At 42.4% G+C, this 26,041-nt stretch overlaps 1 protein-coding gene across 1 annotated transcript; it reads right to left on the reverse strand.

Moving 5' to 3' along the window:
- Positions 1-12,679: 12,679 nt before the first annotated feature.
- LOC102553828 (spermatogenesis-associated protein 13-like) lies at positions 12,680-18,134 on the reverse strand. Its single transcript, XM_006229376.5, has 3 exons — positions 17,768-18,134; positions 15,009-15,083; positions 12,680-14,019 (listed from the first exon to the last, which is right to left on the reverse strand). Exons 1-3 carry the CDS (start codon positions 17,991-17,993, stop codon positions 13,844-13,846), a joined length of 477 nt encoding a protein of 158 aa, XP_006229438.1. The 5' UTR covers positions 17,994-18,134; the 3' UTR covers positions 12,680-13,843.
- Between the last annotated feature and the right edge of the window lie 7,907 nt (positions 18,135-26,041).

Genomic DNA, 26,041 nt, shown 5'->3' on the forward strand with positions numbered 1-26,041 from the left:
AAAGATGAAATACTTCCATGGAAATCCTGTTCGTGGGATACCCTGGGTAAGGGACAGAATACAACAGAAGATATAGAAGACTAAGTTCTGCTGAGGTCAGACCCTCTGAGCTCCTCACTAATGTCAATCACCTTAGCTCTCCATAGCCTGCAGTCTTCAGGCAGCTAACCACATTCCATGGGACAAAGGCCCTGTGAGTGCATGCCCTCCGCTTCTTGTATAATGCTGTCCTGTTTTAACCATCATTCCTTGTGTGTACGGAAGCTTGCCTAGAGGTTCTGCCATTGCTCCCCTCCCCCCTTCTATATCCTCCACCAAACTGAGTGCCTATCTTGTAATCTGCCATCAATCATCAATGCAACACACACACAGAGGCACACATGCATACATATGCATGCACAGACAAGTACACACAGATGCACACACATGTATACACAGGCACACAAGTATGCATGAGTATGAATTCCAGCTATTTCTGAAAGCCTAACAGGTAGCCTGGGCTTGTGATTTGTGGTCTGTCTCTCTTACACTTCCCACTCTGAGTTTTGTATCATGAATTCATGGAATCATCTAAGAGGGGTGAATGAAATACCAATGACTTAATTTAATTTAATTTATTCCTCTTTTCAGAGGGATAGACTTCATCTCATGGGACCTTAGAAGACGGGCTTCATCTGTAGAAGTTCCTTGGAAGAAAGTAGACTTTTAAGAGTTATGTATTTCATTAAAGGACTTCACTGCATTGTTAGCTAGTCAAAAACAATGATGGTGGGGTCAACAAGATTTCTCAGCAGGAAAAGGCACCTACTTCAAGCATGATGACCTGAGTTTAATAACCAAGGCCCACAGTGTGGAAGGAAAGAATCAGTTCTGGAAAATGTCATTTAACTTTTACATATAGACTGTGGCACATGTGCGCTCACACACAAACACACACACACACACACACACACACACACATGATTGAATGAATGAATGAATGATTGAACGGATGAATGCAAAAACAACTTAAAATGCTGGAGGAATGAGCCAACTCTGAGAAACTAATACTGAGTCAGGAAATCTCATTTCAGTTTTGTAACCTAATGCTTATGTGTCTAATGTCTAAGACATTAAAAAATGAAAGAGTATAAAACACACTTTATAATGAAAAAGAATGTGTCATGGCATTAATGCAGCCTTCTCTACAGTCACCTACTTCAACCTTCCATATTCTAAATATCGTGGTCATGCAAATTGGTACCCTGCCTTCCCTTCTTAGAAGCACAAGCCTGGAAAGTGGGACTTTTCCTCTGTGTGTGGGTGAGCACCATGCTTGGTATTAAGCATCAGAGTGCTTGAGCCACTACTAACATCATTTCTGACATCAGCGAGTAGCCATTATCACAAGAAGAAACTCAATGCTGTGACCTTTCTACTGATTAGCTATTCTTTTTTTGTTTTTAATTGAAAATAAATTCTATCATACAATACATCCCAACCACATTTCCCCTCCATCCACTCCTCCTAGCTCCCCATGCCCATACCTCCCCTCTTCTTCCATTGGCCTCCCTGATCTCCAAGGGAAGGGACTTGATAGGGACCCTCACTTGCTCCCATATGCTGCTAGAGGAAGCCTCTCTGGTGATGACTTGACAAATCACTATCTGTGAGTATAGCAGAATAGTATTAGGAATATGTTACCCTTGTTCTACCCTTGGTCTCTGGGCTATTCAGTCTACAGTTCCTGGCCATCCAAGCAGTATAGAACAGGGTTCCCTCTCCTGGGGTGGGCCTGAAGTTAAACAAGGTATTAGTTGGTCACTCCTCATGTTCTGTGACACCATTGCCCCAGCACATCTTGCAGGCAGGACAAATTGTAGGTGGAGGGTTTTCTGGCTGGATTAGTGTCCAGATCTCTGTTTGCAAAGTCTGGAGAGTAGTTTTTGAGCCAAAGAGACTGGGATGTAAGGATGAAGGTTCCAAGCCTACATCAGCTCAGCCTGTCTATTTTCAGTGAACTGAGTGTACATGACAAATTCCATCCAGTTCACGATTAGCCACTTTTCTTTCTGCAAACTTGCTTCCTGTTGCACGACAATTCAAAGGATTTCACCAACACTGGCCTTACACCTTCTCATTTAATAGCTACATGCTATCTTTTCTTCTTACGGTTTACCCATAGTTAGGTCAATGACCGCCTTGCCTATTTGCTGTCTGTACACCTCACAATACTTTAAAATACCGTATGTTGTAGTTTCACTGTCTTCTTAAAATGCCCTTGGATGCCAAGCAAAACTGTGGTTTCCCTGATACATTTGATATTTTCCTTTTTGTTTTATAGATTTGTCTTGGAACCAGTAGCGTGAGCAAATGTGCTCTGGATGAACATCCTCCACTAATCCAGCCGCCCTTGCATCTCTCAACACTGTGTCAATCATCAAATGAACTTTCTCTCTCACTCCTCCCACATCTGTACCACTTCCTAGAGTCAATTTCTTCACTGTTTTTTTTTTTTCAATAGAAACACAGTAATGTAGTTTGGAACCCAGCTGAGCGGTATATCTGGGGTAGATTTTGCGTTGTTTAGTACTGCTGGCTGACTGTGGGAAGGGATGTTCATTACACAGAGGTGCCTTCAAGAGCTACAGAGGTGGGGTAAGCATTGCTGTGCCACAGCATATGGGGAGCCAGGCTTCTGAGCTGGAAATGACAGTAAAGAAAGGCAGTCTCCCTTCTATTCCTTCACAAGGAGCTGAAGAAGTGGCTCTAGGAGGCACCTGTTAGACTGCTTCTTGAGTTTCATTAGCATAACCAAGTCCTACCACTTCCCAGAGTGTATTTTTAGAATGTTAATGAAAATACCTATGTAAAAAGATATCAGAAAAAAATTGAAAATACTGGCATAGGCAGTTAGGCAGTTTTTTTTTTCATTGCTAGATTTAAAGGATTTAGCAGGAAGCTTTGCCAAATCAGTTTCTTAAACTTCTTACCTACATCCCATTTACAGCTTCCCCTCCCTTCTCTCTCCTCCCAGTACTTCCCTCTCATCCTTCCCATCCCTTAATCCCCTTCTTCTCAGAAGGGGAAGCCTCCCATGGATGTTAAACCTCCTTGGCATATCAAGTTGCCGTGGGACTAGGCACATCTTCTATTGTGACACCTGTCTGTTTGTAGCAAACCACTTATGGACATAGAATTATAGTATTTTGGCAGTTTTTCTAATTCATTTTGCAAGCCTTGCACTTCCTTTTTCCAAATAGAAGAAGCGGGGATGGAGGGAGAGGAGAGGAGAGCAGAGGAGAGGAGAGGAGAGAGAGAGAGAGAGAGAGAGAGAGAGAGAGAGAGAGAGAGAGAGAGAGCGCAAACTTTTGATGTTGAAGTTGTTCAGTAGAGTCATCCCCCAGTAGGAAGGAATGCTTTTTCACCTTAATCCCAAGAGCAGGTTATTGTAATAGGGCTGCCAGTGAAATAAATTCTAAAATACTGTTTTTGTTCTTTAGTGGAAATTCATAGAACCAAACTGGCCTGCATTAGCTATACTTCTTTAGAAAACTTCATAGCATTTACCCCACTGAATGAGAATTGGTTTTGATCTCAAGTCAGCATGTTACATATGTTTGAAATATGACTTGTAATCAACTACATATACAGAATTTATTTAATCAATAAAAACACTATATATGATACTGATGAAGGAAATCAGGAATTATCTGTTTTCATTTTCCTTTCAATTGGTTTGCATATATAGTGCCAGAAGACCAAGAATAAATTAATACTCGATATTCTACTGCATTCTAATCAATATAGTCTTGATGTATACAGGACACATCTCATAATATTGTAGTAAAGCAGACAAATATGTTCATTGATATGATGTCACAACAGAAAAATCATAGAAATATGTCTACCTGGAATGAAGGTCAGCTTTCTCATTTCTCAGCTACAGACATGAAGTAGCAACTTTTTCTGGTCTACAAAGCTCAACTGGTCTTAAAGGCATGGAACCGAAGTGGCCTCTTTCCATTCCTTTGTACTCCTTTCCAGGCATGTAAAAATTTTGATTGGAACTATTATAACAATGAATTATTAAAGGAAGAAATGGGAGCACCACCTGTCTATACACAGATTGATCATCAAACTCTTTTAAGGTAAGCAAACCATGTCATATAGCCTGTAAACTGTCCAACTACCCAAGAGATATTTGAAATATCTAATTTTATGCATAATAATATTGGATAAATGTTTTGATTCAAAGAAAAACAGTCTCCTTAAGTGAACTCTTTTAACTTCAGTCCTAGAATACATGTAAATATATATATATATATATATATATATTTGGAGGTGATGTTTAGGGTGTTTTATTACATTTATTTTTTTATTTTACCCTGTGGTGTGGCCGTGGTTGGTGTGTAGAGTTCAGAGAACAACTTGTGGGGGTCAGTTCTCCTTCTATAGTTGGGGTCTTGCTTTTTAAACAGAGATAATCTGTCTTGACAACAAGTATTTTCATCTGCTGAGCTACACTAATAGGTCCTACAGTTATGTCCATAAAAAAACCACACAAGGACTGGAGAGATGGCTCAGTGGTTAAGAGCACTGACTGCTCTTCCAGAGGTCCTGAGTTCAATTCCAAGCAACCACATGGTGGCTCAAAACCATTTTTAATGGGATCTGATGCCCTCTTCTGGTGTGTCTGAAGACAGCTATAATGTATTCATATAAATAAAAAATAGTATTTAAAAATACACAAAATGTTTCTTGTAATTTATACAACTTAATCATCAATCTGGACATTTTAGCATTCATGTATTCTGCATTAGTAAAAGAACAAATAATAATTCAAAAGAACAGAGTTAGTTAATTTTAGTGACTTTTTGGTTCAGTAAATTTTTGATTGTGTCCTTCAGGCTTCTATTCTGCCCCTGTGCACAGTTTGAAGTGGAGAACAGACCGTACTGTGCAGAGTTACTGAGCAGGATCCTGTCCACAGGGAGCATTCAACAGATTTTTGATGCCCTTCTTGCTGACAGTGCATGCTGATATCTGTGTTCCTGCACTTTGATCCCTATTGTCTCAATGAATCTAATTAATTTATAATGCACTAACGTGAATCTGATTAGAAAGAGCTAATTAGCATTGATGGAGAAACTAGGTTGAATTAATAAAGATATCAAGAATAATATTTCAAATAAGAAATTTACTGTTGTAGGAGATTAGAAACTGTCCCTTTACTGAAGGTCAACTAGGTAAGTACATTTTAAGGAACTGATGAGGAAAATAGAATCATTGCCATGGGGGGAAACTATGCTAAGGTACACTTATATATAAAAGTAACTTGAATGCACAAGTAATGTACATACCTAACATTTTACATTTTTGGTCTTCTTCATTTTCCTGTCTGGCATGTTAGAATCATTGCACCTTCAGTGTTAGAGCACATTGTCGGTTTTTCTCCTCTTTTCTTTTGTATGCATGTATGTATGTATGTATGTATGTATGTATGTATGTATGCATGTATGTATGTATGTATGTGTTTTCATGCTGTCTTCTTCAGGTAGAATACTCTTTAGGTTTGAACACTTGGTACCTAGCTACCTGGTACTCTGCTGAAGGTTAAGCAACCTTTAAGAGCTGGATCCCTGCTAGAAGAAGTTGCTCATTAGGAACTCTCTTGAGGTTTGATAGCTCGATGCTACTTTCTGTCCATTGTGCTTCCTTACAGCCCTGAGCATGGGTAGCCACCTTATACTCCTGCTGACAAACCCTTCACCATGATGGCCCATATCCCCACAAACCGTGAGCCAAACCTAATCAGTTCTTTGCTTCAGTTGCTTCTTGTCAGGGTTTGGTCTTATCCATGAGTAAAGTATCAAGCACAGAGTCCCATTCATAACAAGTTAACAGATTTCTAAAGAACCTAAGGTCAATCCTCCCATTTTACCATCACATTTGCTGGTAATTTCCTCATCTCTGGAAGGTTCTTATACTCCAATGTCAAAATTATGATGCTTCTTTTCTTTTTTTCATTGTGTGGATCTCTTGGTTGATATTATATATTGGGATATACCTTTAGTAGTACACTCTTCCCTAATGCTTTGGGTATAATTTTCTCCTGCTAGCATTGCACATACTTATCATTACTGTTCTGAAATGTTTGTCTAGCAAGTCCATAAACTAAGAGCCTGTAGCGATTATGTTTCTTGGTGGGTCACAGATGTTATTTTTAGTGTGTCATAATTGTTGTTGATAACTGAATATTATAGATAACTGAGTGCAGCAATTTCAGAATATTTGTCTCTTTTCCATGTTGTCTGCTTGGATTCTGCTGGTTGTTTATTTTACTGTCTATTTGAACTAATTGCATGGGTTGCTTGTGTATGTAGTGGGGGTTATCTATACTATGTGGCCTCTAAAGTTTCTCATATTTGTTGTTATAGTATTTCGTTGTTAGGGCTAGGCTTTAGGAATGCTCTGTAGATGGTTATGGCTAGTTGAGCTACCGATGACAAGCTGGAAGTTTGCTTAAATGATGTGAATCACTAAATCTACCCTTCTGTATCGATTTGTGCATGTTTGGAGCATTCTTTATCTATTGCTGTGTTATAGTGTCCGTACAAACTTATTTGGGTTCATAACAAATATGAACCTAATCTTAATGGTCCTGTGGGCATAGCTTAGCTGTATTTCCTGCTTCAGGGTTTCATAAGGATGAATGGATGTTGACTAGGACACTTAGAATCTCCTCAAGAACCACCTGGAGAAAGGTGCACTTCAAAGTTGACATTATTATTGGCAGGTCTGAGTTCTTCGGAGTTACTGGACTGACAGATGCACCTTATTGCTGAATAAAATAAACTGGAAGGTGGTCTTGATTCTTGATTACAGGGGCCTCTGTATAAAGCAGTGAATGACACCGAAGCTTGTGTTGTCAAAGCCAGAAGGAGAAAGAATGTCCTAGCAAGGGAAACATTTAACTATTACACAACACAATGAAGAAAATGGTATTCCATCACCCGCAGAACGTTCTATTTGTTTCAAAATATTTGTAGGTACTGATTAGACCTAGGAATGGACTCCTCCAAGAACATGAATATCTGTGACAGAGAGAATTGGGGCCACATTCGGTCATGCTTTCAAACTTCAATAGGTTTACAAGTTTGTCTTGTTTTGTATTTTCTCCGTCTTCAAGTCTTTATGCTTAGCCAGGAGTGAGTAACTTTCCAGGGATCCCACTGGTTTCTCTGAAGTAGATATATCCTTCTGGATGCAGAGTCTTCCAAGTATTAAAAGTCATATTGCAGCCTGACTTTTTCATTTGTTCATCTTCCTTAATCTGCTTCCTGGGTTTTGAGCCAGTGTCCTGTTGACTCATCTGTCTCATCCATTCCGGACATGGGGCTTCTGTCATCTCTCTCTCTTTGTTTCCTGCTCATATCTTTATGGCTTTCAACAATGGGATTAGAGACTGGCAGCTCCAAATACCCCACATTCTGCCTTGGCAGGAAATAGAGCTTCTGATGTAGACTGTCTGCTCTATCTGTGTGGAGAGGACTCCAAAAAATGATGGGAGAGAGAGCAAGCAGACACAAGAAATGTCCAGTTTCAGTCACACAGTCTCCCTCCACCCTCTTCAGAACATCTCAGGACATCACAGAGTTTCTCAGAAGGTGCTCCTCTTTCCTGTGTGTCATTTTTAAAGACTTGCCAGTGACACTGTTCACCAACTTTGTCCAGTTTTAACTCTTGAAATAGTAGTTGCAAGTTCCTGGGCTAGCCTAGTCTTGTCTCCCAAATCTACTAATCAAAATGGAATCTAAATAGCAGCCCCGTGTGGCCGGTATGATTGAGAAGTAGTGTGTAGGTCATTTTTAAAAATTCTGAATAATCATATTTCTAACAGGAAATTGTATTCAATACTTCAACTTAGGAAGCTTGGTATCATCTTGAGGTTGAGAAAAATTGAAAACAGTTACTTGCACCTAGAATATTGGATGGAAAAGAGTAGCTATTTTGTTCATATATTAGAAAAATGACTGGTTTCTTTCATTATCCTGAATATAAAAAATTAATAATATATGTTTATTACCATATACTTGTAGCTTATACATATTTGGTTTTATATATAGCAGCAATAATGGATATCCATTACTATTATTTGGTCCATATAACTGGACCAAAGTATAGTATAAGCCTACTTCACAAGATAAAGTACATCAATACACAGCTGGACATAAGATTTTGTGGACATACAGATGGCTGCAATAAGAGATAACCTTAATACCAAATGTTTACATAATTTTCTAGAAACTATTGGCCTTGCCTGGAGACTCCATCTGGAATCTGGGCACTTCACATCTGAGGGACAGTACAGTATCTAATATAAGTATCTTATCCCTTTCAGCTTCAAGTCTAGTACTTAACTCCTCCATGTATCAGTGCTCTTTTACATAATGGATTTAAGTATTTATTTATAGTACTTATTTATAGGGATGCTGTAGTTAGCAAGTTAATCAGGCTGAAAGCACAGCCTGGTCCTTAGGAATCCTGTGAGCATTTTATCACTCTGGGGTGTTATTATTCGGGTCTGAAGAACTTTTATTCACATGCTTTATGATCACAGTAGCACTTTGTCTGTGTGGCCTCTCTGCTTCTGTTTTTATTTCCTTGGAATCTATTCTGCAATCCGTTCCATTAAGTGTCTTTTAAAAAGGCTCTTAAAACCCCTTTCTTCCTCAGGGTTTTTGTAAGTGTTGAGAGGATGGGCACGTGCCTTGTCAACTCCACCATTATGGCTTTATATCAGCTCTAAGAAAGCAGCCTTGGTGAGAATCAAAATCCATGAGAACTGAAAGTGTCACTTGTAACTTTAATTTTTTTCAATGGCTACTTTAATGATAGTTCTTAAATGCTTTAACCTCCCTTCTAGTCCACTGCCCACCAGAGGTAGTGGAAAAGAAAGGATATAAGGGAAGTGGACCTGTTTAAAAATGGTTCTTTGGAGCAACTCCCATCTGGGTTGTCAGAAAATCGGCAGTTCAGTTCGTAGGTCGGCAATGGCAGCTTGATTCACTTGCAAACACTTCATGAATATACCAGCAGTCGAGATCAGTGGTGTCGGGATTGATGTGTTTATAGAAAGATAAAAAGAGGGGAGATATGTTCTAAGGAGGTGTGGTGAGGCATGGGGGGAGGGGGATGCCATCATGGGCTCATCCCTTCCCCCTAAGCCACACAATGATATAGTATAGAATAGAGTTTATTCAGGGCATGGGGAGGGGAGTTAAGTGGGTAGTAGAGGCAGAGAAATGCAGAGAGAGAAGAATAGTGAAGTAGAGGCTGGCCATTAGCGCGTGGAGAGAGGGGGAAGGGAATGGGTAGAGAGTGGGGGCAGGAAGGCAAGAGTAAGAGAGGAGCAAGAGAGGAGCAGGAGAACAAGAGGGTGAGGAGGGAGCAAGCAGCCCTTTTTGTAGTGTAAGGCACACCTGACTGTTGCCGGTTAACTGTGGAGCAGAACATACCTGGTGTTGCCAGATAACTGTAGGGTAGAGCTTAGACAGAATGCTAACAGGGATAGCCAACACAAATCAGCAGCAGGGGCGCTACCTAGCAGAGACTGCCAGGTCTCAACAGGAGAAATATCAGGAGAACATCTCAGCTTTGCCTCCCTACGTGAAGCAAGGATCAGTGAAGTTGCAAGACCAATAAACATTGCACAGCTAGTTCTATAATCAAGCCTCGCCCAGTCTTTCTCTGTCCCTGTCTGTTGAGTCTTATTTATACACTCTCCTCCATGGGCCTCCATGGGCCTTGCCTCACCTTGTGTCTTGCCTTAGCAAATCTATCTCAGCTGACATCACTCTGCCAATCAGCCTGAGTCCGTGAAAGTGGTAAGAAGATTCAGCACACCAAAAAGTTTTTGTTGGTGTGTTTCTCACGATGGAGTCCCAACAAATGGAGCTCAAAATAATGAGTGAATGAATGAGTGGTTACTTAGTGATTTGGGGATTACTAGGCAACTATTCTCAACCCCCATCAATATATACAATAAGGATTTTGACTTACACCAACAGTAGATAGTCGTAAGTTCTCAACCTTTGGATGAGTAACAGAAAATGCCTACAGGGTATGCATCAGGTTATACACATGTCCAGTATATAATTATAGGTGGTACATATAAGTAAATACATTCCATCCTTGTAAAAACCACATAGATGAGTGAACTCTAAGGTCAAGGACAAGATCTTGTAGCTCATAGATGATACAAGAGAGACACCCAAACACCATGGGCAGTAAGACTAGTAATTCTTTTTTTTTTTTAAATTGGCTGTTTTGTTTATTTACATTTCAAATCTTATCCCGCTTCCTGGTTTCCTCTCCTGAAAAAACTCCCATTTCACCCCCTCCTCCTGCTTCCATGAGGCTGCTCCCCCATCCACCCGCCCACTTCCAGCCCACCACCCAATCATTCTCCTATTCTGGGACATCAAGCCTTCACAAGACCCAGGGCCATTGATGCCAGACAAGGCCATCCTCTGCTTGTCTGCTACATATGCAGCTGGAGTCATGGGTCCCTCCATGTGTATTCTTTGGTTGGTGGTTTAGTTCCTGGGAGCTTTAGGGGTTCTGGTTGGTTGATATTGTTGTTCTTCCTATGGGATTGCAAACCCTATTAGCTCCTTCAGTTCTTCCCCTAGTTCCTCCATTGGGGTCCCTGTGCTCAGTCTGATGGTTGGCTGCACACATCCATATCTGTATTGGCCAGGCTCTAGAAGAACCTCAAGAGACATCTATATGAGGTTCCAGTCGGCAAGAACTTCTTGGCATTAGGAAGTGTCTGGGTTTGGTGGCTTCATGGGGGATGGATCCCCAGGTGAGGCAGTCTCTGGATGGCCTTTCCTTCAGTCTCTGCTCCACTCTTTGTCCCTGTAGTTTCTTTAGACAGGAGCAATTCTGGGTTAAAATTCCGTGAAGGGGTGGCTCCATCCTTCATCTGGGGAATGTGTCTAACCTCTAGATATGGTCTCTACAGGTTCTCTCTCCCGTTTGTAGATATTTCAACTAATGTCATCTCCATTGGGTCCTGGGAGCCTCTTGCTTTTCTTACATCCCCATGCCTCATTGCTACATACCTCTGTTCAATATCCTGACCCTCTGTACATCTCTCCAGTCTCCTCCCACACCTAATCCTGCCCTCCTTTTCCTCTCTTCATCCCAAGTCCCTCCCACCCTCAACCTCCGGTGATTATCTTTTTCCCCTTCTAAGTAGGACTAAGGCAACCACACTTTAGTCTTCCTTTTTCCTTTGGTCTGTGAATTGTATCATGGGTATTCTGCGATCTTTTCCTCTTATTCACTTATCCGTGAGTACAATTGTGCCTGTGTGTGTGTTGGGGGTGGTGCATTACTTCCTTACCTCCATCCTTATTGAACATATTTTCTTTTCATGAACTTGTTGACCATTTGAATATTTTAATACAAAATAAATCTTTGAGTCCTTTGCTCTACATTTTATAAAAGTTGGGGCTTTTCATCACCCCGGACATACCTAAAAGAATCCTTTGCCTTGATATCCTAGGGCCTTTTGCATCTTCGGGCGGAGTTTTTGTTCACTATTAAGACTTTAGTTTGACAAAGTTAGGTCCAGTAATTTTTTTTTCAGAATTTTTAGCTTTTGTGATGTGATAGAATTCCATGTCAAAATTTTAATTTTAAAAACTAAAAGTTATCTGTTTCTTTTAGGAAAAACAAATACAATAACTGCTTTCAGCAAAGCAAATGTCACCGTGGTCTCCATTCTGGATAGCATGCCCCAGTTATGTCTAAAATCCTGTACTTTCTTACATCTTGGTCTTTTCTTACCTGGAGACATTTTTAAGTTTTAATATAAAAGTTATCCTGTTTATATTAAAAACATTCTCTCTTTTGTGCCTGTCTGCCTACCTTGTGGGACTGAGCCACTGCTAGATCCTTGGACTTCCATTCACAGCTGCTGCTGATCGTTGTTGGGAGTTGGACCACAGACTGAACGCCCAGCTTCAGCTTTTGGTGCACAGGATGCGGCAAGTTAGCAGCGCCAAGATCTGTGTAGTTTAGACCAGGATGGAGTAGATGGGGACTTTGTCGATCCCTCCCCACACCTCCAGCCCACCAAGGAGCTCTGCAGCTCTGCAGCTCTGCAGCTCTGCAGCTCTGCAGCTCTGCAGCTCTGCAGCTCCTCCTGAGAAAGCGTCTAAACAGGCAGGCACAAGTGCGGTGGTTCCAAGAGCAGTTTTGTTCTGAGAAGGGCAGGAGTTCGGCCTTATGGCCATCTGGGGATGGGGTACGCAGGCAATCTGGCCACAGCTGGCCCTGAATTCTTCAGCCACATTGGGGAATGCCAAACGCCACCAGTGTCATTTGCTAAATCCAGCTGCACAGACACCAGTCTCAGCTCTGACCCAGCAGAGGCGCTGCACTGCTCTAGAGCCTTTCCCCAACACCTGCCCAGTGATTCCCTCCCAGCCACCAGGAATGAGTCTTCAGGAAGAAGCACCAAGTTCAAGGCAAGAAAGGATCTGTAAATTCCAGCATTTGCTGCCTTTTTAAAAATGTTCTTTTCTTGAGACAGTCTCATATGGCTTAGGTTGACTTCGAATCTCTCACTGTAGCCAGAGAAAACCTCCTACCTCCACCTCCCAAGCGCTGGAATTAGAGACTTGTTTGGTCTCAATGGAGAGCTGATGAGAGGTGAGGACCTTGCAAGAACAGCACACAAGAACACGTTTGTCTAAAAGGAACGCATGAGCTGCACGGCAGGATCTCTCCTGACCAGCCCACTATGTAGATTAAAATGCAGAGCCAGTCTCCCTCAGATCAGTGGAAAGGCATTTCCATCAAGTCAGTGTCAACAGAGAAAGGTTCCTCTCTGTGGGTGTCAGTTTGTGTAGTCCTCTTTAAGAGACAGCTCTCTCAGAGCTAAGGAGCCATCAAGACTATTCCCCAGCTGGCATAGCCTCCAGTACTACTGTTTTGGGGTCGTGTGACAGAGGTGTTTCCATTTCCCCAAGAAGCAGGACAGTTTCGCCCCTTGTTTTCTCTGTGGATGCCAGTGTCCTCATCATCCCACTGGTGATGCAAATGGCTGCTGCTGCTGCACAGGTTACCAAAGTTAAACGGTTCATGTCACCCTTACTTCCGAGAGTGGCAGGTTCTTAGGTAGTGAGGGGTGAGCAAGGCGTCACCTCTGTTTGAAGAGGTGGGAGGGACAAGTCAGGTGGCAGCAGCCTTCCCTCCTGACTCTCTTGTGAATAAGGAACCTCGCAGGGTGAGACCTACACTCTAGCCTGGCATCTGCTACACCTTAGAGAACTGTAGGCACCTGCCCCATTGGCTCTAGCTCTTTCCTGGTCTCTTCCGGGCCTGATCTGACCCCAGGTTATCCCATGGCTGCCAACATCCTACCAACTGGTCAGTGAGCTTCTTAAGATCAAACACAGAAGCCGTCCTTAATGTAGTTGCTCCTGAGGCACTGAAAGGCTCCTGATACTGTCTGGAACTGCAGCAGGAGTGTGACTGTCAGTGGGAAACTCACAGGGGATAACTGAGTCAGCAGTCTCCATGCAGAGAGGCCCTGGTCCCTATATCATGGCCATCGGAGAGTATGGCTTCCAGTGTGGGACAGAACAGTGCTTCATGGCCTCCTCCCTTCCACAAGGGTGCCGGGGCCTCTCAAGGTCAAAGCTGAGTCCAACTTCTTTTCCCCTTCATCGATCCCCAAATGAAGTGTTCAGCACTGAGCAAGAAGCCATCCCTGGACATCACGCTGAAGAGACAAAACTGGTCTTCCTCCTCACAGTACCTCAGAGGTGCCCCCTGGGTAGGCTCACTTCCGGAATGGGGTGAGTTTGTGGAAGGTGTGCCAGAACAGCGATGGCTTCCTCTTGGGCTCAGCCAAGGCGAAGACCTGCTGCTGCGGGATGCTGGTAGGCACAGTGATGTGGCGCTGGTGGAGGGGTGGCAGGCTCTGGTGGGGTGGGGCCACAGGGCAGCTGTTGTAGCCTAACTCAGGAAGGACAGAAGAACAGACTAGTCAGTAGAAAGCCACACTGGGACTCAAAATACTTAGCTAATTCCAAGGAATCAAGAGGATGGACATCTAATAACTGCCCTACAAAATAAGAATTCAGATACCCTGTGTGGGGCTAGCAAGGGTTACGTCCTGAAGCCTACCCAAAACCTCTCAAGAAGGAAGCCCAGAGGATGAGAGTGGATCAACTTCCACCAGGAGAGAGATCAGTAAAGAATCAGAACTGGGTTCCTGGTGTGGCCTGGAAGTAGTAACGTGTTCTGAACCAAGGCCTGAAGCCATACTCCCTTGGCCCAAATGCTACCCCACACTTACTGACCACGAGTATGTGAGGGAAATTCTTTGATTTTTCTGCCTCAGTGGCCTAATTTCTAATAAGGAGTGGCAGCAACAAGAATAAATGAGGTAGCATTCATTGGCATTATCTACCCTGGGGAGACACTGTGTGTGAGCACTAGGACCTTAGTGTGGCCTGGCCATGAAGGCGTATGGACAAGAGTGGGGAAGTGCTCTAGAAAAAGCCCAGGGCCTTCTTATCTACCAATGCTCTGACCGTCGAGACCTCGCTTTGCTGGAATGTGGTGCAGTTATTTGTAGCTGGCAAGCACTTGGGTGTTAGAGATTCTTCCTCAAATCAAGGATGCAAGGGGTTACTTGACTGGTGGCTCAGTGGGTACCACTGGGTACCAGTGGGAATCATCCTCCAGGGTCATGACGAACAGAGGGCATTGGTCAGACTAGGAGCCCTGAAGGCCTTTATTGCTACCTGGGATATTTCATGCACCTGGATCTGAACCTGAAGGAGACTCTCCACCTGCCTGTCCATTTGAATCTGTTCCTTAGGCAGTCCTGGCGTTTCCTCTCCACTCAGAGCTGCAAAAAGACTCTGTCTGTATGGACAGACTCCATCCAGGTCATCACAGGAAGCACAGAAAGGAGGCAAAGCTTCCACCAACCTTACCTTTAGATTTCCCATGTCCTGCCTTCTGGGCGTTCAACATGGCGAGTTTCTTCTGATTTTCTGAGATTTCCATTCCTGGATTTGGAAATAGATGTAGGCTACATTCAGAACCCAGGAAAACCTTTTCAGAGTAGACTGTGTACAATACATACTAGTGCTGTGGCATTCTCTTCTCTACAGACCGTAATAAAGAACCCTGCGAGGTGAGGAAAAGGAAGGGTGCCAGAAGTATCACCGGGTGCCTCACTATAACCTCTGAGCCCAGGTACTTTAGAGAGTGATATGAGGTACAATTGTGACACACAGACCCTTGGTGTCTCAAGACAGACACTGCCAGGTCAGTGTCCAAATGGGAGTCACCCTAAAGCATGATGCTCTGGGAAGAGAGCCCAAGGCAAAGGGGCTCAGGGGTGTTGCTGACATGTGCCAAGAACCCTGTGGGTTGAGATTCTCAATTGCCTGAAGCCTCAGACTGGGACTCTGCACCCTGGCTGTGCAGTGGACGGAGATGCTGTCAACATGTGGTAGGCCAACTAGGTGAAAGGAGCTGTATCAGGAAAGAGGACAGACCAGCTTTGGAGAGAGACAAGACAGCAGAGGAGCAACTGCACTGGTTGAGGTGGCTGCTTCTTCTGAGGTAAAAGGTGGGACACAAAAGTGGGATGTGAGGAGCAATGCTCCACCATGGCAGAGCTGAGTCACACTCTACTTCTGCAGCTTCAATTGACCCTTGTCCCCTCTGTCTTGGGTTCACTCTACCTTGGCTGGCCCTGCTGTCCTGCCTTTATGCAGTGACATACTCGATGTCTGCCTTACTGGCAAGGGTCTCCTTCCCACCCCATACTCAGACACAGAGACTGGTGTTTTGTTCCAGGAGGACCATGAGGAAAGCCTGCCACGGGAGCCCACGGAGCAAAGGACACAAGAGGATTAACAAACTGAAAGAGTTCAGGACGCCTCTGTCATTGTCATGAGGCCTCAGGAGAAGGAGTGCAGACACTCTAACTCAGGTACTTCTAGCCACACCAGACAGTGCAGAACGACTCAGTAAAGCGGGAGCCGGTGACCTCACCACTTCATGTTTCAGTAACTACCTGCACACTTCCGAGAAGGGCTTCAGGCCTTATTGCAACAGGGTCTGACGGTCGGCAGCCAACGCATGGGGACTGCCGGGGTCCAGATGTCCTGGGGTCTAAAGGGCAGCACACAGAGTAGCGGATCCCATGTGTGAGGCTGGGAGTTGTGTGCTGTCACATTGTGTGCTGTCACACTGTCACACTGGTCTGAGCTCTCGTGGTTTCTGAAGAAATTCTTACTTTTAATGGCAAGATGGCCTGATGGAGTTCAACGCAGGGCCTCAGAACACTTTCTATGGCCAACTATGGAATCTAAGGCCACATCTGAAGCTGGTGGCTTGGTACAGGAAACATCGGGACCATCCTTAACCCTTGGGCTCTGCAGCAGTGGGTGATGCTAGACCAGACACATGGTCCTTGACATCTGGGCAACCCAGACGTTTCTCACCCATCTGAGCCCTGTGCACCCCTGGTCTCTGGGCACCGCTGCTCACCTTCCCAATCTGTGTAGGTGGCTCTGGAGCCTGGGCACAGAAATGTGGGCGCTGTATTGGTTAATGCCACATGGTAGCTTCCTTCTCACAAGATCATGCAATAAAAAAAGGCCAGCAGAAGTTGGGGTGACGAATCAAAGTACAAGTTCCCCTTCTCTGAAATGTGTGGGACCAGCGCACACCATTCTTTAGATTTCCTCATATTTTCACATACACAACACATAAGGTATCTTGGGGATGAGACCAAAGTCTAAACACAGGATTCAGTTGTTTCATAGATACCTTATCTGATTTATACACAGCCTATAATTCCAAACTATATACTTTTGACTGGGTCCCTCACATGATGTCAGGTGTGGAATTTTCCTCATTGATGCTCGAGATTTTGATCTTGGGGTTATAGATGGTCTACCTGTACAAGTAGACATCAGAACATCAGGACGTCAGAAGCGCGAGCTCACCCTGGTATGTGGTACAGGGTCTGCGGTTACCACAATGGGGAAAAGCACAGGAGGAACTGTGTCTGAACTGACCCAGACAGTGAGGTGAATGGGCAGTGTTTTGCAACAGTGCTGATAAAGGGGAAGCCTTGATAACTATCTGGCAATTCTGGGCTAGGGAGATGGCCTCTTGAGAGTGGAAAAGAGTGTGTGTTCTATAAGTATGCAGTCCTGAGTTCAAATCCCCAGCGCTCATGTAACAAGCTGGTGTGCTCATGTGCGCATCTGTAATCCCAGTGCTATGTTGAACTGAGACAGGAGGATGGCTTGGGCTTGCTGGCTCCTAGCCTAGCTCCAGGTTCAGTAAGACCCTCTGCAAGTGAAAAAGGCAGAGGGTGACAGAGCAGGTCACTGGATGTCTTTCTCTGACGTCCACATGGATCGCCCTACCAGGAACAAATATATCACACGCAGCATATACTACTCATATGCGGCATAAATAAATATGCAAGTGAAGAAATAAAGAGAATTGTGTGCGTGTGTGTGTCCACACCTAGCTGGGCCATATGGAAGAAAGAGTGCTCCATCTGTAAGGTGTGAATACGGGCAGTAAGCACATCCTTGAACTTTATGGGTCCCCGTTGCTAATATTACACAGAGCGCACGCCTGCAGTGCCGTCCACAGATTCAGCTCTTGAGGGAGCAACTGGACAGAAAAGGCCAGTGGAGGAGGCGGCTGAGGGACTCACCCATCTGCTGGTCTTCCTGCACCCGCCGCCTCTCGTCCGCATAGGCCTGCAGCCACCTGGCCTTGTCCTCCTGCTTTCTGGCGCAGAACAGGTGAACCTCATCCGTGGCTTTGCTGACCAACTTGAAGGCGTTTCGCATGCTGAGGTTCCAGTCCTTGTCCCGCCCATCCTCCACATCCACAATGTCCACCTCATCCATGTCCATGCGGCCCTTGTAGTATAGCATGTCCCTGCGCAGCAGGTCCTTCTTGCAGGACACCAGCTGGTGGTCGAACAGGAAGAAGACTCGCTGCTGGGTCTTGCCCTGCCTGGTGATCTTGGTTAGCTCTCCGGAGTGAATCAGCTCGGAGCTTCAGTCCAGAATGTCCAGGCCCTGAGAGAATGCACGTACACTGTGAATCTTCTACACCAGATTGTTTCCAACAACAAGGATGCAGAAGGGGTCTCTGACACAGTCTTTCTAGAATATTCCATCCAGTTTCCTAAGACCAGGCATTGCTGCCCTACACACAGCCGGGTAGGGCTTCAAAGGCTGTTCAGACCTTGACTTCATGGGTCCCTTGTCATGAAATCTCTTTTTATTTCCTATCTCTATGGATTTATTTATAGTGCATATATGGATGTGGTATATGGCAGGGTGAAGCATGTGGAGGTCAGAGAAGGGCATCTAGAGACCTGCTCAAAGTATCTTCCTGATCTAAAACTCACCTTAAGGTAATGGAATGCTGGGGGCTGGAGAGATGGCTCAGTTGTCAAGAGCACTGGCTGCTCTTCCAGAGGTCCTGAGTTCAGTTCCCAGGAACTACATGGCGGCTCACAACTGTCTGCAACTCCAGTTCCAGAGAATCTAAGATCCTCAAACACCAATGTATAAACTATAAACAAACAATGGAATGCAGACATTTTCTGGAGTGGGAGCTAATAAAGACGACTTCAGGACAAGAAAGGAGAAGCAGAGGTTTTGCTGCCCAGGGACACGGCATTACTGACTATTTTGCTGCACAGGGACACGGCGACTATTATGGCTCCCGAGTCATGTGTTTACCTCCTCTCTGGAGTAGCTAGCTTAGGGTCCTGGAAACAAAAGGCCAGGCTGCCAGCAAGAACTTAGTAAACTCTGATGAGATGGTCCCCTTAGGATCTAAGGTTGGAGAGCAAGTGCCCCTTTGTAACACCTAGGGTGGGACAGACATCCATATCACCTTAACAAGTCTGCTATGAAGTTGGCCTTCATCTCTGACATTTTCATTTTCCCTTGATCCCAATAAGACACAGAATGTTTTGGAGGCAAAAGTGTTTGATTCCAAAATATTTCTTCTATTTCCTTCCCTAGGGCAATTGTGTGCCCCAGATTCTTCACTGAAAAAACAAGGGATCACCAGACAGCGATGTCTGAGGCATGCTCAGGGCTCCTGGGAAAAGCATTTTCTCTGTAGCCAACCCTGTTCTCAGTAACTCCAGCCCAATTCCTGCCTTCTCACCCAATACCTCCTCAGTCTGTGAAAGCCAGTTCTGATTAGTTGGTAGATACAGTGACCCATGTCTGGTTTAGCAACAATGTTAAAGGCTGTTCTTAGCTGCCATTTTACTGCAGAGGTGAGCAGTCCAGATTCCTGGGCCTGGAGAAGGTACTTAAACCTTTCAGGGCCTTCTCCCTGTCCCGTGAGTGATGCCTACTTCTAAGGAGCACTGAGAGGATTCCCTGCATTCATAAATGTGAACGTGGTGAACATGGTAAGGCACAACATACTCTGACATGTGTGTGCATGTGTGAGCACACGCACATGCAGATGGGTGTGCAAATAAGGCTAAGTACACCCATTGGACCATTACTATCAGGTAGGATTATCTGTACTATTAAATAATGATCATGTAGCCTCAGAAGTAATGTTTTCCTCCTCAACTTAGAGACAATAAAAGATAATTTGCTTCAATCAAAAAAAAAACATTCTGGAGCTAAAAATGGTAGCCCACGCCTATAATTCCAATACTCAAGAGAAAAAGAGTAGCAGGTCTTTGTGAGTTTAAGTCCAGTCTCTTTATATAGATAATTCCACACCACCTAGAGATACCTACACTGGGAGACCCTGTCTTAAAAAACTCTGCAAACAAAATTCTCTCTCTCTCTCTCTCTCTCTCTCTCTCTCTCTCTCTCTCTTCACACACACACACACACACACACACACACACACACACACACACACACACACAGCAATAGTTAATGAAAAGAGAGGCCATTAATACGAAAGAGAGCAAGGAGAGGTATATGAGAGGGTTTGGTGGAAAGAAAAAGGAAGGGAGAAGCTATATAATTATAATATAATCTTAAAAAGTATTTCAACAATAAAATATAACAAAATAAATATACATGTTGAGGTGGGACAAGACAACCCAACAGAATGAAAAGAATTCCAAGAAAAGGCACAAATATCAGAAACCCACTAGTTCACACACTCAGGTGTCTCATAAAAATACTAAACCAAAGACAATAATAAATATGTAGAAGACCTAGGATAGACCCCTGCAGGCCCTGTGTGTGCTGCTTTAGCCTCTGTGAGTTTTTATGAGCTCTGCTCAATTGATTTGGAAGGCCTTGATATTATATTGTCCTCTATTCCCTCTGGCTTCCACACTCTTTCTGTCTCTTCTTCTGTGGGGTTCCCTGGTTTCTGAGTGAAGGAATTTGATGTAGACATCTTATTTAGAACTGTGTGTTCCAAGGTCTGTCTGTCTGCCTCTCTCTCTCTCTCTCTCTCTCTCTCTCTCTCTCTCTCTCTCTCTCTCTCTCTCCCTAGCTCTCTTTGTCTCTCCCTCTCTATCCAGCTCTCTCCGTATGTGCATGTCTGTGTGCGTGTGTATTTGTGTGTAATGTCTATCTGTGGATATCAATATTTTCTCCCATCTGCTATCAGAGGAAGCTTCTTTGATAATGACTGAATAAACTATCAATCTGTGAGCACAGCAGAATGCCATTAGGAGTTATTGCATTGAGACCAGTAGTATTTGGTTTTACTCTAGCTCTCTGGGCTATCTAGTGTCAGGAATGAGTTCCTTTTCGTAGAGTAGGTCTAGAGTCAAATCATGGTTACTCCCATAAGCTTTGTGTTAGCATATTTTGCAGGTAGGACAGAGTGCTGATCAAATTTTTTATGACTGCTTGGTATTTGTTTTCATTTTGTAGCCTTCAGAGTACCAAAGACACTAGAACATGATGTGTGTGTGTGGGGGGGGTGGTGTTGAAGGTTCAGTGTGGGGACAAGCTCCGTGTTCAGTGAGTTGTGTGGATGCTGTCTTCAGCAAAAGCAGCTTGTGGAGCTATTGTCGTGACAACAGCCTGTATTGTTTGGAAATTTTTCATGAAATCAATCTGGCCAACAACTCATTGGATGTAACCTAATCCTGGTACTCAAACCTTCATTTGGTGAAACAAAAGGCTGGTTGGGAGTCTGTCTCCTTCATTATTTAAAGACTTCATTAGTATTGATAAAATTTTGAGAAGTTTTTAATGCACTAGGTTTTCATACCCCCATATGGAAACCTAGCTGTTTATTAGCCATTATTATCCAACTGTCTCTCTGCACATTCTCTCTCTCAACACCATTGTCACTCTTCTTCCTGTTTCATCTCTTACCTGTAGTCCACCCATAAAAATCTCTCCTATTTTCCCTGCCAGGGAGACCCATGTGCCTGTGCCTTAGTCAATTCCTCTATAGTTAACCTCTCTGGGTCTATGGATTATAGTAGCTTATCATTTATTTAATGGCTAATATCTGCTTACAAGTGAATATATACCATATTTATCTTTCTGGCTCTGGGTTACCTCACTGAGTATAATTTTTTTCTAATCCCATTCATCCGCCTGAAAATGTCATAAAGTCATTTTTAACAGCTGAGTAATACAATGGTATTGTGAAAATTTACAACATTGTCTTTATCCATTTTTCTGTTGAGGGAATAATAAATAATGAAGGAGACAGACTCCCAACCAGCCTTTTTGTTTCTGTAGTGGTTTCCATCTTCTGGCTGTTATGAGTAGAACAGCAATAAACACGATTGAGCAAATGTCCCTGTGGTGGGATGAAACATACTTTGAGTATATACTCAAGTGGTATAGCTGGGTCTTATGATAGATCAATTCCAAACTTCCTTCAAGATCTGCCATATTGATTTTCATGGTGGCTGTGTAAGTTTGTACTTGCACCAGCAATGGAGGATTGTTTCCCTTACTCTACACCCTAGCCAGTATGAACTGTCACTTGTGTTATTGAACTTTGTCATCCTGACAGGTGTAAGAGGAAATCTCAAAGTAGTTTTGGTTTGTGTATTCCTGATAGCTAAGGATGTTGAACATTTTCTTTGAGTGGCTCTCGGCCATTTGAACTTCTTTTATTGAGGATTTTGGGGTTAGATCTAGCCCCATTTTTGATAGGATTATATGTTTTTAGTACCTAGTTTCTTGAGTTCTTTATGTGTTTTGGAAATTAGATTTCTATTGGAGGTGTAATTGATTAAACATCTTTTCCTATTCTGTTGGCTGCCACTTTGTCTACCTGACAGTATTCTTTACCTTATAGAATATTTTCAGTTTCATGAGGTTCCATTATTAGTTGTTGATTGTAGTATGTGCCCTAATGGTGTTTTACTCAGGAAGTCTTTTCCTGAGTTCAAGGCTATTCCCTATATCTCTTCTATCAGGTTCAGTGTGTCTGGTTTTATGTTGAGGTTTTTGATTCATTTGGTGTTGAGTTTGGTGCAGGGTGATGAGTATGGATCTATTTGGAATTTTCTACATACATACATCCAGCTTGACTAGCACAATTAGTTGAAGATTCTGTCTTTTTTCCAGTGTGTATTTCTGGCTTCTTTATTTAAAAAAGTGCCCATTTGTGTGTGGATGTATGTCTGGATCTTCAATTTAATTCTATCGATCAACATGTATGTTTTAATGGCAATACTATGAGGTTTTTATTACTATAGCTTTGTAACGCAACTTAAAATTGTGAATGGTGAGAACTCCAGCTGTTTTCTTACTGTTCAGGATTATTTAAGCTATCATGTTTTTTTCTTTTTTCATATGAAGTTGAGAATTATTCATTTAAAAATACATGAAGAAATATGTCAGCATTATTATGGGAATCACAGCTGAATGTATAGATTATTTTAGTAGGTTAGCCATTTTTTCTATATTAATCCCACTGATCCATGAGCATGGGAGATCTTTCCATCTTCTGGTATCTTTTTTTAAAATTTCTTTCTTTGAATACTTGAAGTGTTTATTATACAAGTCTTTTACTTGCTTGGTTATAGTCACCCCAATATATTTTATATTATTTGAGGTTATTGTGAAATGTACAATTTTTCTGGGTTTTTTCTCAGTCCATTTATCTTTTATATATAGGAGGGCTACTGATTTTTGTGAGTTAATTCTGTATTCAGTTACACTGACAAAGGTATTTATCACCTGTAGTAGTTCCCTGGTGAGAAATTTAAGTTCATTTATATATACTATCATTATATATATATATATATATATATATATATACATATATATGTGTGTGTGCGTGCATGCTAGATGTATATTATATATGTATCATGTATATATATATACATGTATATATATATATTAAATATACTTAGACTTCTTCCTTTTCATATTGTTTCCCCTTCAGGTTCCTTACTCTTGTAGCTAAGATTTCAAGTACTATATTAATATGGACAGATACTCAGCTACTTCATGTACTATTTTAAATATGAAAAGAGTGCACAACTTTGTCTTGTTTCTATTTTAGTGGAATTGGTTTGAATTTCTCTCCATATAAGTTAATGTTGGCTATTGGCTTGCTGTATACTGCTTTTATTATGATGAAACTCATCACTTTATGATAACATAGTGTTGAATTTTGTCAAAGGCCTTTTCAGTGTCCAATGAGATGAACACGTGGTCTTTTTTATTTCATCTTCTTTATATGGTAGATTGCATTTATTGATTTTCATATACTGAATCATCTCCACATCTCTGAGATAAAGCTTATTTGATCATGGTCAATGATCTTTTTGGTGTGTTCTTGGATTTGGTTTGCAAGTATGTTATGAGTATTTTTGCATCTATGTTCATAAGGAAAATTACTCTGCAATTGTTTTTCTTCTTTGGGTCTTTATGTGGTTTGGGCATCAGGGTAACTGTAGCCTCACAAAATGAATTGGGGAATGTTTTGTTTCTATTTTGTGTAATCATTTAAGAAGTATTGGCATTGGTTCTTCTTTAAAAGTCTGGTAAAATTCTGTGCAAAAATCATCTAGCCCTGGGTTGTTGTTTCTTCTTCTTCTTCTTCTTCTTCTTCTTCTTCTTCTTCTTCTTCTTCTTCTTCTTCTTCTTCTTCTTCTTCTTCTTCTTCTTCTTCTTCTTCTTCTTCTTCTCCTTCTCCTTCTCCTTCTCCTTCTCCTTCTTCTCCTCCTCCTCCTCCTCCTCCTCCTCCTCTTCCTCCTCTTCCTCCTCCTCCTCCTTATCCTCCTCCCCTTCTTCTTTCTTCTTTGTCTTCTTTCATTAAGAGGCTGGAGAAGTGGCTCAGTGGTTAAGAGCACTTGCTGCTCTTGCAGAGGACCCAGGTTCAGTTCCATGAACCCACCTGGCAGTTCACAGCTATCTGTAGCTCCAGTTCCTGGGATGAATGACATTTTCTTCTGCCATTACTGGGTGACAGGCACATGAGTGGTGTGGAATTTTAAAACCTTTAGGTTGTGTTTAACTTCTATTTCATAATATCTTGTCAGAATTTGAGGAAATACCTTTGTGTCAGACATTATTATTATTATAGAAATGATTACCAAGTAGATTTTTATGTTCTCAGTCTCCTTTCAAGGGTATGGCTTCTCCTATAGTTTATAAATGGGATCTGAATATCTAAATTCAATTTTAGTCTTTTACAGGGTTAAGAGACACACCCCACAGTGAATGAGCCTTGTAATGTCTGCAATTGCTTTAATGCTCACAGCTTATACTGTGTAGTATAAATCAAAATCAATAGCTTTTACCTATACAAAGTGTGTTGTATACAGCTTCAATATGGATTAAAGAACTAAGTGGCTGGTGAGCACAGATTGGCTCTTTGTTATGCAGAACAATTATTACAGGATCTCTCTAGATAAAGGGCACAATGTCTGGCAGACTCCTTCCTATCATTATTTACATGCAAATAAAATCCACAATTGTTCTCACAAAACAAAAGGTGGAGAGTGCTAGAAATCACAGGGACATAAATGTCAGGGTTTAATATACAGAGAAGAGGGTGATCTGATTGTGAGAGGCTTGATGTAGAAACACTGAGTGATGAAGCTTTTAGCTATCCTCTATGTAAGTGCAGGCCACTCTGTGCAAGCCACAAGGTGATGGGCAACACAATTTGTTCAAGATAGAACAGTACAGCATCAGTGTGGTAAGGGGTTTATATCTAAAGTATATGTGGACCTCAAAATCTCAGCAGCCAAATGTTAGAAAAACTGAGTTGATACTTCTCAAAGCAAGACCTGTGAATCAGCACAGGAAGAAGGTACTCAGAATCCTGCATCATTAGCAAACGGCAAATCAAACTCCTCAAACTCTCACCTTAGCACAGCGATGCCAAAGCAAAAAAATAAATAAATAAATATTGTCCAAGGTGTTGAGGAACAAAAGAACATCAAAACACTGTTGATAGGCATGTAAATTAGTATTCACCATAAACAACAGCACAAAGGTCTCTTTCAAAATTAAAAATAACGACTGTGTGATCAAGCCATCCTGTGTCTAAAAGACATGAAGTCCAAATATTAAACATGTGATCACTTTCACGTTCATTGCTACCTTTTTCATGGTATCCAAAACATGTGATTAACCTGTCACTCAGTGAATGGGTGGATACTGTGGTACACATGTCTACACACTACCTCAGTCTCCAGTGTTTGGCAGTTACAGGTGTGAGTAACCCACCCGGCTCAAGGAAGTTCTTTTTACTTTAAATAATTAAAGTTAATTTTTGTTCTCTAAGACACAAACTTAAAAGTCTTACGAATGCTGATATGTTCTGCATCTCAGCCTCAAATTAAAGAATATTGGCCGTGCTCCTTTATATAAGGCTACAATTTGCAGTACTCCACAAAGCCAAGATTTATCTCACTTCAGTCTTATCACCGTGCAAATAAAAATGAATCCCTGGAGCGTCCATTTTATTTTCCAGAGTCCAGTTGATGACTTAGAAATCTTCACAAACCCCACTTTCATTTTATTTTAAATTTCTG

The sequence above is a fragment of the Rattus norvegicus genome, chromosome 1, assembly GCF_036323735.1.
Source record: "Rattus norvegicus strain BN/NHsdMcwi chromosome 1, GRCr8, whole genome shotgun sequence".
Taxonomy (NCBI): Eukaryota; Metazoa; Chordata; class Mammalia; order Rodentia; family Muridae; genus Rattus; species Rattus norvegicus.